The sequence below is a fragment of the Pelodiscus sinensis genome, chromosome 14, assembly GCF_049634645.1.
Source record: "Pelodiscus sinensis isolate JC-2024 chromosome 14, ASM4963464v1, whole genome shotgun sequence".
In the NCBI taxonomy this organism is placed as follows: domain Eukaryota; kingdom Metazoa; phylum Chordata; order Testudines; family Trionychidae; genus Pelodiscus; species Pelodiscus sinensis.
The window spans coordinates 36398518-36412380 of NC_134724.1; the positions used below are offsets into that span (position 1 = coordinate 36398518).

General features: G+C 67.5%; 1 protein-coding gene across 3 annotated transcripts in view; it reads right to left on the reverse strand.

Annotated features, from left to right (window-relative positions):
• Positions 1-456: 456 nt before the first annotated feature.
• Positions 457-13863, reverse strand: part of ZNF609 (zinc finger protein 609) — a 111667-nt gene continuing 98260 nt past the window's right edge. For all 3 annotated transcript variants that reach the window (XM_075897473.1, XM_075897475.1, XM_075897476.1), the window contains 7 exons: positions 11714-11801; positions 8653-10969; positions 7273-7639; positions 5538-5713; positions 4675-4879; positions 3864-3942; positions 457-2842 (listed from right to left, as the gene is read on the reverse strand). In XM_075897473.1, coding sequence (XP_075753588.1) covers positions 3869-3942; positions 4675-4879; positions 5538-5713; positions 7273-7639; positions 8653-10969; positions 11714-11801 — 3227 coding nt within the window. In that variant the 3' untranslated portion in view covers positions 457-2842; positions 3864-3868. The remainder of the gene's footprint in view (positions 2843-3863; positions 3943-4674; positions 4880-5537; positions 5714-7272; positions 7640-8652; positions 10970-11713; positions 11802-13863) is intronic.

The following is a 13863-nucleotide window of genomic DNA, read 5'->3' on the forward strand; positions in this document are numbered from 1 at the left end:
GATGGTGCAACCAGGCTGTGGTTAACAGCTGTTCTTGCATAAGGAGCATCCCCCCTACACTGAAGAGAGTGTTGAAACACAGAGCAGGAGTGTCTCACCTCAGTGTTAGGCATCTTCTCCAAGGAGCAGCCTGGCTGGAAGGAAGGGGGCATGGCTTAGTTGCCTCTGCCCCTTGGAGCATGGGGGTCCTGCCATCCTTGGGCACAAAGCACTGGGGTTCCAGATCCAGCCCTGCCTATGGTTTCCTGGGGGAGATGCCTGTTTGCTGGGGCATTCGCTGCAGCATCCAATTGCCAATCAGTGGCAGGACAGGTTTGGCTACTGCCAGCAAATGTTAACGGGTGGGCAGGGCAGAAAGAAAAAGCAATCCCTCTATTTGTGATTGTCTCTTAAAAAGATTTATTCTCTCTCCTTGCCTGACTGGCCCTGGGCAGGGAGAGCGCAGGTGTGTGTATATATATATTTATATATATATAAAAAACAAGGAGCTTGGTATAATGTACACTTTACAGAAGGGCAGAGTCAGGAAGACTGAAATTAAACCCAACACAGCAACGCCAATGGAAACGAGCTAAACATCAATGCGGCAGCCCCCTGCTCATGGTGCACCCAGTGGGGAGGGGGGACAGGACTCACCAGACAGCCATTAGGACAAGGGATGGGCCTGCAGCATCCTCCAGCTGATCACCCTGCTCCCCAGCAGGGGGTGCTGCTGCACCAGGAACATTGAACATGTCAAATCTCAAACTGGGCTAAATGGTGCCTAAACACCAAGGGGCCAGCTTGAGGGGGACCTGTGGCAGGGGCTGGACCCTGCCTGTGACTGCTGGCAGCAGCTGGGCCCAGCATGTTGAATCATCTGGTAAGCCCCCAACCTGCCTGGCTGCCTGCCGCGTGCCCCCCCCCCCACGGGGGGGAGGGGGGGAGAAGAACCATGACATCACACCAAGGTAGCAGGAACAGAATCACTCCTGTGCTGCCACCGTGCCCTGAGCCATCTCCCCCTCGCCACCATGCAGAGCAATCCATCCACCCCCAGCGCTCTGCAGGAGTCTCAACGGGCTAAGCCCAGGACTCCCCCTGGGGTGAGGCTTTGCCCCCCCCAAGCACCCCTGCCAGGCAGACCACCCCCCTCAGCTAATCCAGGCCCCAGGGAACTCAGCGGGCAAGTGGCAGATGGAATCTTTGCTTAGGTTGTGGGTGGCCTGCAGGTGCCAGGCAGGTGCTGCAGCATTTCCCAGACCCTAGAGTATGGAGGAGTGGTCACTCCACCCTGGGCGGGCTGGCTGAGCCAGCCCCTCCCACCCAGCAGCCAGCCTGGCCAGGAGCAGAGCAAACCCATGGCTTCCTCTGATGGACAAACTGAAAGGGTTAAAAGAATGGGGGGGGGCAGGGGGGGAGCTGCGTGGACAGTTGGGCCCTCAGTGTGACCAGCAGCTCCTCTTTGCGGGGGGGGAACAAAACCCAAAACAACAGCTTCAACCAAACCCTTTTTACAGTATGTACAGTGCCCTGGGCAGCCCCCCACGCAGCACAGACAGCCCCAGGCAGGGCCAGCCCAGGGCTCCCGAGCTGCAGAGTGAAAGTGACAAGCAGGGTGGGGGAGGTGAGGCCAGCTGGGCGCTCAGCCCCTTGCCACAACACCCCCATGCTGTCTGCAGGCTAGGGAGGGGCCTGGTAGCACATCAGCAAGGCCAGCTCCGGGGGGCAAGGGCCTCTTAGGCTGCCTGAAGCACTAAGGGGGCTTGGCCCCTGGCCTGGGTGCCTAGGCCGGTGGGGTGGGGTGAACGTCACTGCCTGGGGCAGGGGGTGCGCTCAGCCCCACCGGCACGTGCTCGCCCCTCCCAGGCCCAACCCAGCTCAGGAATCAGACACTAAAATCAGCATCGATTCGGCAGACGGGCCAGGCTGCTTTGGGGCAGCCGCAGGAGACGACCTGAGCCAGCATGGGGGGCCTACAGCTGGGAGGGCTGCTCAGCAGGGACTGAGCAGGTCCTGTTTGTGCCAAATGAGGGCCAGTCTGCCCTAGCACCGGAGGCGGGCAGCATGGCAGCGCTGTGGCGGAGCGGAACGGGGAGGGGCCGGCAGGGGCACAGAGAGATTAAGGGGAGGGACACCCAGCAGCAGAGCACCCTGCGGGGCCGGAGCACCAGTAGCCACCCTGGCAGCCAAGACTCAGCCGCTGACTCTACCCCCAGCTGGACTAGTCGCTGCGCCCCAGGCCTCTGCGCTGCCCAACACGGACCAACCTGCTTCACCGAGGGGCTGGTGCTGCCCAGTTCATGTCACGCCCTGGTGCTGCCCGCCACGCGCGCTGCGGGCCCCTCCCCTCCCCTCCCTGCAGCCACCCAGGCAGCTGCGCCCCAACAGTCCTTCCCTGGGTCTGCGACTCCAGGGCCAGGCCGCGCAACTGCAGTAACCTGCTCCGCTCTGCCACCGCAGGCGGCAGGAGGGCTCAGCAAGGAGCAGGTCTGGCTGGTGCCCCCCAATGCTCCTGCTGTGTGGCCCCGGCCACACTGTGACCTCCGAGGGACTCCGGCTCAACCCCCCTCTGCCTCCATCGCCTCTTAGGTGGCCTCAGGCAGGTGTGTCGTGTCGCTTCCCTTCCAAGGGCCGGTGGCCAGGCGAATAAATAGCCCTGTGGGTCCCACCTAGCGCGGGGCGTGGGGGCGGGACGCCGCTGTCCGAGCGGGAAGAGGAAAGGCTGCCTCTGATTACGGCAGGAACGTCAAACAGAACGATCAACACCATTCAACTGATGTCCAATGGAATCTCCAGCACGTCCGCATGTGAGCCAGTCACATGACTTGGTACAGCCTCTGTCCTCCAATTGCGGCGCACCCTGCCGAGAAACCGAAGGGGAAATCACGCCGGTGCCAACGCTGCATCCCCCAGGGGCGCCCCTGCCCTGGTGCTGCAGGCCCAGCACCCAGAGCCGGGGATGCGGCAGCTGCCCTGAAATCAGCCACTGGATTCCTAACAGCGTTTACTAAGCAGGCAGCTGTCCAGGGGACGCCCAGGCTGGAACAGCAGAGGCCCGGGGGTCAGTTATGGGGCACTGGCAGAGCTGCCACGGGGATGGGGAGCCCAGGCTGGGCTAGCAGGGGGCTGCGAGTCAGGAGTGAGGGGCACCAGCAGAGCTAGACACGGGGAGCTTGGGCTGGAGTGGCAGGGGGCTGTGGGCGGTGGATCTAGGCTGGAGTGGCGGGGGGGCAGGGGTCGGTATGGTGGGTGGAGGATCCAGGCTGGAGTGGCTGTGGGGGGGGGGTTGGTGCGGTGAGCGGGGGATCTAGGCTGGAGTAGCAGAGGGCTGGGGGGGGTCGGTGCGGTGGGTGGGGGACCCAGGTTACAGTGGCACGGGGCTGTGGTGAGTGGGGGATCCAGGCTGGAGTGGCAGGGGGCTGTGGGTGGGAGTGGGCGGGGGTTCCAGGTTGGAGTGGCAGGGGGCTGTGCGGGGGGGGGGGGGGGGCGGGGTTGCGGTGGGCGTGGGATCCAGGCTGGAGTGGCAGGGGGCTGTGTGTGTGGGGGGGTGCGGTGGGTGCAGGATCCAGGCTGGAGTGGCAGGGGGCTGTGTGTGGGGGGGGGTGCGGTGGGTGCAGGATCCAGGCTGGAGTGGCAGGCGGCTGTGGGGGGGGTACGGGTGGGGCACGGGGGGGGGATCCAGGCTGGAGTGACGGGGGCCAGGTCGGGAGTACAGAGCACAGGCACAGCTGCGGGACACAAGGGCAGCCCCTGGCTGCACCCGCCACCCTGCTCCCCACTTGGAAGGCCCAGGCCCGAGTGTCAAGGGGCCGCAGGCTCACCCCGCGCAGCCGATTCCAGGCCCTGGGCCTCCCCCGGCTGGAGTGGAGCAGCAGCCTTACCGTTCTCACCTCCGGGGAGGCGGGTACAGGGAGGGAGCGGAGCCCTGCTGGCTGGCCACGATGGCCGTAGAAGAGAGACCTGCGGCGAGAAGCAGAGACGGGCGTGATCGGGCTGGCGGACGTCACCGGCTCATGGCAGCCCCGGGCCGTGGCCAAGGGCGACCTGGCAGCTGCGCCCTGTCCCTGGCCTGGCTGCTGGTCTGAGCTGGGCTCCGGGGCTGAGCTGACAGCAGCCCGGCAACCTTCCTGGGTTCTGCTCCGAAGGTGCCAAGTCCTCGGCCCAGGAGTCGGTGCGAACACACCAGTGGGCTCGCGATTCGCCGACTGTTCCCACGGTGCGGGTGCGGGTCTGACTGCTGTGGGCACCGGCTCTGCGCTTGTATTCAGGGAGGCGCCAACAGGCCAGCCGGGCGGCCAGTCCGGCGAGCAGCAGCACGTCACTGCCAGTGCCCTCGAGTGGTGCCAGGCCCCCCGTGGCGCTTTCCCAGCAGCGCCCAGCACAGCCCGAGTTCTACCCAGGCCAGTGCCTTGCTCACGTGACACTTCAGCCGGGCCAGGCTACGGGGGGCCGGGGCTCCGCCGTCGCTCCTCAGCGCAGGGCGTCTGCTAGGAGCCAGGCCTGGAGGGGCTGAGGAGCGAGCCCAGCAGGACCGTGCACCCGGCTCTGCCATTTGTCCCCTGTAACCGTTCACTCTCCACCTTTCCTTGCGCTACTAACCTGGAGACGGCAGCGGGGGACCGGCCCGTGGGCTCCCCGGGGTCAGAGCTCAGGGCCGGGCGGAGTCGAGAGACGGGGGTCAGACCCTCTCACCTGTTGCATAGGGCAGGTTGTACTGTGCTGGCAGCAGCGAGTACCCCAGGTGGTGGTGGTGGTGGTGGGTCGACATCAGGCGCTGAGAGGGGGAGGTGCGGGGCCGATCTACACTCCTTTCTCCACCGGCTGCTCCGCCGATGCTGCTGCAACCGCCGCCCCCCCCGCAGCCCCGCTCCCTCTCCTGAGACGCCTTCTCGCCGATCTGGAGAGAGCACAGACCCAGTGAGCCCTGCCCAGGAGGAGGCAGCCCCGCCAGGACAGCGCCACCCTGGGCCCAGGGCACGGCCTGCCGCGAGGGCACTTCTCCCTGGGGCGCTGGGTCCTGCCAGTCCCAAGGGGCAATTCCAGCCACCCCCACAGTCCCGGGCTGGGCAGGGAGGTGGGGGCTCCCCCGTGGCAGGGGAGCGGGCTGCACTAAGGCCTACCCTCTGCTCGCCTGCAGGGCCCAGCAAGCCATCGCTAGAAGGGGCCCGACTCCAACCCGTAGCACCCGGGGGGCTGAGTTGCGGGAGGAGCCTCTGGCCTACGCTGCAGCCTCCTTCCCCTGGAACAGCCCCCAGGTCTTCCAGGCTGGTGCCAGGGCCTCCCAGCCCCAAGCCGGGCCCAGCAGCCTCTCCCAGGTGGGAGGGAGAGATGCCTAATGGTCAGTGCCCAGGCTGCTGTAGCCCATCACTGACTGACCTGGGCGTGGTCACCGCCAGGCCGCCACGGGCAGCACACGCAGCGCTGGGGTCTGTCCGGGACCTTCCAGGGGTCTCCGTGGTGGATCTGGGACTGGCTGTGCCAGTGTCACTCCCAGGGCAGGAGAGGTGCCACCCCCGCCCCCCGCCCCCCGCCAGCTGCAGCCCTGCCCCCCTCACCGTGGGAGACTTGCTCTTGTAGTGGCTGGCGTGCTGCTGCAGGATGTCCAGGGCCTTGGACTCGGAGCTGGGCTTGCAGCTCACGCTGGGGCTGGCTCGGGCCTTGTCGCCGTCCTCGCTGCCCGAGGCCTTGCTGCCGTACGGGGAGAAGGAGTAGCTGGAGGGCAGGTAGGAGCCTGTGGGGGGAGGCCAGTCAGAACGGGGGGCTCTGCTCCGGCTGGGGGCAGCCCATGCCACTAAGCTGAGGCCGAGAATCGGGGCTCCCACAGCCCGACACACCTGCCCACCAACCAGCCTCCCTGCTGCTGGGGCTGGGCCATGGGGGGGCCAAAGGCTCCCTGGAGAAGGGCTGAGCCCTGCCCGGCCCGGCCCCTGCTTTCCCATGGCAGCCCTGCCAGCTGGCTGCATCTGCCTCGGCCCGCCCTGCCCCCAGCTGCAGGGGCACCAGTGTGAGGCAGGGGGGCTGCATTGTGAGCGCCACTCAGCTCACCCAGCCCCTCAAGGGCTGACAGCCCTGAGACGCACCTGAGGCGGGGCCAGAGGAACCCGAGGCGGGGCCCGGATGCACCCGAGGCGAGGGCCAGAGGAACCCGAGGCGGGGCCCAGATGCACCCGAGGCGAGGGCCAGAGGAACCCGAGGCGAGGGCCAGAGGAACCCGAGGCGGGGCCCGGATGCACCCGAGGCGGGGCCAGAGGAACCCGAGACGGGGCCTGGACGCACCCGAGGCGGGGGCCAGAGGAACCCGAGACGGGGCCTGGACGCACCCGAGGCGGGGCCAGAGGAACCCGAGACGGGGCCTGGACGCACCCGAGGCGAGGGCCAGAGGAACCCGAGACGGGGCCTGGACGCACCCGAGGCGGGGCCAGAGGAACCCGAGACGGGGCCTGGACGCACCCGAGGCGGGGGCCAGAGGAACCCGAGACGGGGCCTGGACGCACCCGAGGCGGGGCCAGAGGAACCCGAGACGGGGCCTGGACGCACCCGAGGCGGGGCCAGAGGAACCCGAGACGGGGCCTGGACGCACCCGAGGCGGGGCCAGAGGAACCCGAGACGGGGCCTGGACGCACCCGAGGCGGGGCCAGAGGAACCCGAGGCGGGGCCAGAGGAACCCGAGGCGGGACCCAGAAGAACCCGAGGCGGGGCCAGAGGAACCCGAGGCAGGACCCAGAGGAACCAGAGGCGGGGCCCGGACACACCCGAGGCGGGGGCCAGAGGAACCCGAGGCGGGGCCAGAGGAACCCGAGGCGGGACCCAGAGGAACCCGAGGCGGGGCCCGGACACACCCGAGGCAGGGGCCAGAGGAACCCGAGGCGGGGCCAGAGGAACCCGAGGCGGGGCCAGAGGAACCCGAGGCGGGGCCAGAGGAACCCGAGGCGGGGCCAGAGGAACCCGAGGCGGGACCCAGAGGAACCCGAGGCGGGACCCAGAGGAACCCGAGGCGGGGCCAGAGGAACCCGAGGCGGGGCCAGAGGAACCCGAGGCGGGACCCAGAGGAACCCGAGGCGGGGCCAGAGGAACCCGAGGCGGGGCCAGAGGAACCCGAGGCGGGGCCAGAGGAACCCGAGGCGGGACCCAGAGGAACCAGAGGCGGGGCCCGGACACACCCGAGGCGGGGGCCAGAGGAACCCGAGGCGGGGCCAGAGGAACCCGAGGCGGGGCCCGGACACATGCCTTTCCCACAGGGCGAGCACCCCACACTCCCGCCTGCTGCCAGTTCCCCCCCGGCACCCGTACCTGGGTAGTTCTGCATCATGACGGCGGGCATGCCCCGGTAGCTGGGGTGGCTGGGGTCGTAGGACTGGCTGTAGGAGTAGCCGTGCATGTAGGGGATGTAGGACTGATGCTGGGGGAGGGGCGAGGAGACGGGGACATGGACGCTGGGCCTGGGGTCCTTCCCCACCAGGCGGGGCTCCTCGGGGGCCGGCAGTTTGCACTCGGAGCTGGCGCCTTCCTTTCCGTCCTCCTTGGGGCCGGGCTCTTTGCTCCGGCTCCGTTCCTCCTTCAGCTTCCTGTCCCGCTCCTCCTTCCACCGCTCGTCCTCGCTCTTCAGCTCCGAGTACTTGGCAGGGTACACGTAGGTCCACATGCGGGGCTCCGTATCCTGCACCGAGCACAGAGCCCGTCAGAGCCCCGGGGCCTGGCCCCTGGCCCCCGCCCGCCGGCCCCCTGCCCCCTTCCTCCCCACTCACGCCAGGTGTGTCCGGGACCTGCTCCCCACTTGCCTGCCGCCTTCCCCTCCCCAATCCCGCCAGGCGTGTCCAGGCTCCACGGGGCTGCAGAGGGCAAGGCGGCACACAGAGGCCGGAGGCAGAAGGGGGGCAGAGTGTGGGGCCAATCCCCCTGCCTGGCTTGCTCACCTCCCCCAGAGGCAGAGGGCTCTGCCGGCTTCTCTCCAGTCCCATGCCCAATGCTATGGCCCTTCGGGGCTCAGTTCCTGGCCTGAGCCCAGCCCCACACACTGCACAGCTGTGCTTGGCTGGCCCTGGCCGGTCCAACACCCCCGAGGAAATCCAGCTGGGCCCCACCCCTAAAGCTGGAGGGGAGTGACCCTACCCTGTGGGGAGGGGACAGCTCGCCCCCCCGCCCCAGCAGCCTGAAAGCCAGGGGAGGGGGCTGAGGTGAGGGAGCTGCGCCCCCCCGGTGAGGAGCAGCTGAGGGGACGCACTCCGGGTGCAGGGAAGGGCTGCGGTGTGTAGGGTTGCCAGGTGTCCGGTACTGACCCAGACAGTTCGGTATTTTCGCCTCCTGCCCGGTAAAAAAATTCAGAAAATACCGGACACCTGAAACGCCCTAAAATGCCTGGAACTTTGTGAGCAGGAAGACAAGATGGCAGACGGCCACCAGTTAGGGCCAAAAAGCCTCAAAAGCCTTTCTTAAAGGGGCCACGCTTTTTTTGTTCTTTTTTTTTTCTCAATAACTTTGGTGTCTCCCTTTTTTCCCCCTCAACAGAATTTCCCCCCCGGTAGTTTCTGTTTTTTGGAGGGGGAGGGGGGCGCATGGTATTTTTGGTTAAACCATCTGGCAACCCTAGCGGTGCAGAGGGCTTGGGAGGGAAGCGCCACTGGGGCCGATGGAGCCCAACCCCCAGGCAGCATGCCCGAGCGCCGCGCATACCTGTCTGTACCAGAGGACGGGGTCCGCCTCCGCCTGCCGGCCGCAGTCCACCCCGGCTTTGGACTCAGCCGCCTCCTTCCCCAGGTGCCCGGCCTCAGCCACCTTCACCTTCAGCCCCTCGGCCACCTGGCTGGGCAGCTTGGAGGAGTCCTCCAGCTTGGGGATGATCACCGACTTGGCCGACTCGACCGCCCCCACCTCCTTGGCCTTGCCCAGTCCCGACTTCACCAGGTCCGTCAGGCTGGGGGCTTTGGTGAGCGTCGGAGGGACCGACGGCTTCGGCTTCCAGTCCTCCTTGAGGCCCAGCTCGGCTTTCTTCTCCAGCCCACGGGACGGCTGCACCTCCAAGCCCTGCCGCTGCTTCTGCTGCTCCTCGTACTGCTGCCGGTAGGCGGGGCTGGTGCTCAGCAGGTGGGCGTGGTAGCCCTGCTCGCTGTAGCCGTAGGGGGGCACGTAGGCATACTGGTTGTAGTACAGGGACTGCATGTACATGCTGGGCCGCTGCTGGATGACCGAGGGCTGCTGGCTGGAGCCGCTGAGTTCCACCTTCTTCTCCTCGCTGCCTTCGCTCTTCCCCTTCCCCTCCGGCAGCTCCTGCTCCTCCTCCTTCTTCAGCTTGGCGGCCTGGCTCTCGGCGGCCTGGCTGCTGGGGTTGAGGGGCCCGGGGCTGGCCTGCGGGTAGCCCGGGGAGTAGTACGCGTCAAAGCCCTGCGAGTAGGGCGAGTCCTTGCTCTGCGGCTGGGGCGGGAACAGCGCCTTCTTGGCCCCTTCCTTGAGCAGCTGCTCAGGGTCCTTGGCCTTCATGCTCTCCAGCTTGCCCTCCCCGTCCTCCCCCGCGTCCGAGATGTCCGAGTAGGCCGGGCTGCTGGTCTTCACGGAGCCCGCCTCTGCCCCGTTCTGCGTCACCACGTGCAGCGGGGCCAGGGGCTGGGCCGGGGCGGGGGCCGCGTTCTCCAGCCGGCTGGCCCCCCCGATGGAGGGGCTGGGGGCGTTGTCCGTGAAGCTGTAGATCTTGTCGGCCTCGGCCTTGATGCTGGCCAGCCGGCTCTGGTGCGGGTCAGCAGAGCCGTTCAGGAGGCCCTCGCCCTTGGGCCCCGGCTCCCCAGCCTCCCCGCGGAAGGGGCTTTTGCCCTCCTCCGCGCGGCAGCCCTTCCCGGGCGTCGGGGGCGGGTCGGCCTCCTTGGATTCCTTCTTCTTCTTGTCCTTCTTCTTCTTGTCCTTGGAGGGGGTCAGGGTGGGGTTGACGGCGAAGGGCTCCCCCATGACGGTGGGCTTGGGCTGGATGGGTTTGAGCTGGGGGGAGCTGGGCATGGCCTGCACGACGGTGGCGGTCAAGGCGGCGGCGGCGCCGGGGCTGGCCGCGGCGAAGGTGGCCGTCTGGAAGGTGTAGATCTGCTGCGGGGGCAGGGCAGGAGCAATGGGCCGGGCGGACTTCAAGCTTTTGGACGGGATCTTGTCGGGCTTTGGCCCGGCCGGCTTCTTGGCCTTGTCCTGGCCCCTCTTCTCCAGTGGCTCGAAGCCGTCGTTGCTGGTCTCGTCCGCCGCCGAGGGGCCGTCCTCCGAGCCGTCGTTGGACAGGGCGCCGGGGTCCACGTCCCCATCCGCCCCTGGCTTCTTCTTGCAGGGGGCCTTGGCGCCGAACCTGCCCGATGGGGAGGGGCTGTGGGGCTCCAGCAGCCGCACCTTGGGCGTGGCCGAGCGGGCGGGCGAGAGGGAGCCCTTCTGGGAGCCGTTGCAGCTGCCCACGTCGGCAGGCAGGGCCGGCTCCTCGCCGCACTCGCTGTCCCCGTCCGCCTCGGGCTTGCTGTCGTCATCCGTGTGCGCGTGGGCCTGGTGGTACTTCAGCCCGTTGATGTGCTTGTACTTCTTGTTGCAGTTGGGGTGCGGGCAGTCGATGAGGATGGGGGACGGGCAGTTCCGGTCCAGGCCCACGGGCTCCACCTTGACCCCGGGTGGGGGCGCGGGCGCCGAGCCCATGGAGTTGGTGCGGATGCGCTTGCTGCCCTTGGAGTCCTCGGAGCTGGAGTTGAGCTCCATGTCGGAGAGGGGCTTGCTCTTCCGCTTGGCCACCGAGGAGGGGCTGGCCTTGACGTCCTCGGCGGCGCCGCTGGGCGGGGGGCGCTGCTCCGAGGAGGTCTGGCTCCCCCGCCGCCCTTTGCTGCTGGCGCCTGCCCGCGTCTTGCTGCTGCTGCTGGTCCCTTTGCTGTCCGAGGTGGCCGCCGTCTCCGTCACCGGCGCGCTGCTATTGGGGCGCATGCGCTTGCCTCTGCCGCGCCCGTTCCGCATCTCCAGGTCGCTGGTGGGAGAGTCGCAGAACCTGGGGAGGAAACACCCGGGATGAGGACCACGGGCCAGGGCCACAGTGTGGAGCTTTACTTCCCTGGCGCTGGAGTCCCAGCATGCAACGCTCCGAGGGACCGGCCCGCATACGCAGCTCGGTCACTGGAGGCTCCACCCGCCCCTCCCAACGCCCCCTGATCCCTGCAAAGGTGGGGGGCAGCTCAGGCACCGCAGCCACAAGGCGAGAGCAACGGGCTGCTGGTGCCCACCCGGCATCTGCAGGGCCAACACTCCCGCAAGGAGAGCGTCAGGCCCAGCCCGGGGAGGTTAGGGGCAAGGGAAGGGCCTCGCCATTTACCGGCCCCACGGAGGACGGTCAAGCCCAGCTGGTCCCCAGGCCCGAGGCAGACGTGGGCAATGGCGAGTGACCGGAGGTGCTCTGAGGACACTGCTGGGCCCAGCCAAGCCAGAGGGGAGAGACCCCTCCCCTGCAGGCAGCCGCCGGACCCCCATGCACCTGGCCATCTAGCCCCTGCTCCGGCCACCCAGGGCAGGCTGGCAGTGGGTGAGGGAGGGCTCTGGGCCACTTACCTACTGCCCTGTGTCTCTCCCAGACCCAAGGGGATGGGAGGAAAAGCAACCCCCAGAGCCTGCCTCGGAGCTGGGATGTTCCCAAAAGGCCCGTGGGGGGCTGCACCCGGCACTCACCCAGCAGCTCCAGAGCCCCCTGGGAGCACAGAGATGCCTGGAGACGCTGCTGTCAAGGTGCCTCCTCGCTTACCTGGGGGGCGCCCAGTCGTGCTGCGTGCAGTCCAGCAGCGTCCCCACGTACGTCTTGTTCCTCCAGGTCACGTTCACCACCAGCATGCCTGCAAGGCAAGGAGGCAGGCTCACCCACGGCCCTCTGGGAATGGGGGGACACACTGGGGGGCTGGGGCAAACCTTCGCCCCAGGCCTGGCTCCGTGCTGGCGGGGAGCTGGAATCCGCACTGAGCCAGGGCCCAGCTCCGCCCTGGCCTGCTGTCCCCGAGGCTGCTCAGTGGCACTGCAGCGGGCACTCGACTCAGCCCCCCCACTCCCTGCACACACACACTGTTCACAGCTGCCCCCGGAGCGGGGGGGGGGGGGGGAGCAGGCGGGCGCCGGAGAGACCCCGCTGCACCACCAGCCAAGTCAGCTGGGAGCTGGGGCAGCTCAAAGGCCACCCCTCCGGGGAGCTGTGGCAGCCAAGCAGGTGAGCCCCGGGGATGGGGAGGGGGGAACACAGGGAGCAGGACTCTTGCCTGGACACAGCGCCGAGCCCAGAGAGGTAGGCGGCCCGGCATGACTGGCAGGAAGGGCCAGAGAGGCCCAGACGTGGCTGTCTCTGAGCCGGCCTGGGGGCTCTCCCCCGGGTGCAAGGAAGAGGGACAAAGAGGCTTCTGTCCACTAGGGGCAGTGCTCTGCCACCCGATTCAGCAGAGGGGCCGTCTCCAATGGCGTAAGGCCAGACCCAGCCGAACTGGCGTGATGGCCCCGAGCAAGCGCTGGCCACACTCAACGTTCTCCGGAGGGGAGGGGAGGGCCGAGTGGGAAGTGAAGTCAAGTGACGGGGTGATGTCCCTGCACCCCGGGCTGCCTGGCCCAGCCCCGGGGGACCCCCCAGCTACGAGGTGGCGCTACACGGTCAGAGCGGGCGGGGAGGCTGAAGCACTCGGCCCGTGGCGGCAAGGGGCGGAGAAGGCAGGGTGAGCAGCCAGCAGTGTGAAGAACGGGGGTGGGGATGTGGTGAGGGGTAACTGGCACCATATACAAGTCACAGCCCCGCAGAGCGGGTGTGCCCCTGTAAAATGACGCCTTCGCCGCCAGCCGCTCGCTCTCCACTCAGTCCCCGCCGGCTGCATTTGTCTCCTCCAGCCTCCGCCCCGCCCGGGTCCCTCGTGGCCAGCGGGTTGCAAGTCCCTCCATCAGAAAGCAATTACACTAAATAATCCCGGCCCATTAGCAGCGCCAGCTCAATGGCTCCTTCCTCCCGGAGCTGGCCGGCTCCGATCGCTGCGTAACTAATTTGAGCAGGAGCAGGGTCCAGCGCATTTATCTGCGCAGGGAAAGCAGGGGAGATAGAAATCTCATTTACAAGGGCAACCGAACGCAGCCAGATCTATGGCCACCCGGCCTGTGAGAATGAATGGAGCTCAGCCAGTCCTAGCAGCTGTGCCTGGAGCACACGTATAAATCTCGGGCCGGATTTCCCTTCTGTAACGTGCCGGCCGACAGCTGCAGGCAGCCGAGAAATCCTGTGTGAACCAAGGGACTCGCCTGTCGCTGAGACCCCAGCTACAGGCTTTGTTTTGCTGGGGAGCGAGGGGGCCACGCCCTGCAGGGGAGCAGAAAGAGGGCAAGGGGGGGGCGGGTTTGAGTGTCTGTGTGAAAAGCCATTTTGAGTTTTCTTTCCAGCCTTTCCCCATCACGGGGCCAGTGAAAGCAGCAGCAGGTGGAGGAAGGTTGCGCAAGGCATTTCAAGTGCAGCAGCTGGCCCTGCCGTCGCTCCCTGCGAGACCCCTCACAGACCTCCCGGGCGCGCTGCTTAGCCGGGGAGCAGGCTGATCCGAGGACGACGTGGCCTAGACTCTAGACTCCCATCGGAGTGCTCCCGAGGCCTAAAACCGCCCCGCGCCCATCCTGCTCCAGGGAGGGGGGTCCAGCGAGACGGGGAGGGGTGATGCTTTGGGAGGGGTTCAAAGCACTGCGGTGAGGCGAGTCACAGAGTGACCCAGATCCAGGGGGAGTGAAACTGGCCAGCCCCCCTCCCCTGGGGCCCTGAGGAGCAGCAGGCACCCAGCCCACCGGCTCTGAAGGAAAGGAGCCCTGCGAGGCTCTCGCAAGTTCCTCGTGTGACAAGCCGCCGGGCCCTGCGAAGGCCTGCGCCACTGGCGAGCCGAGCGGGGAGGA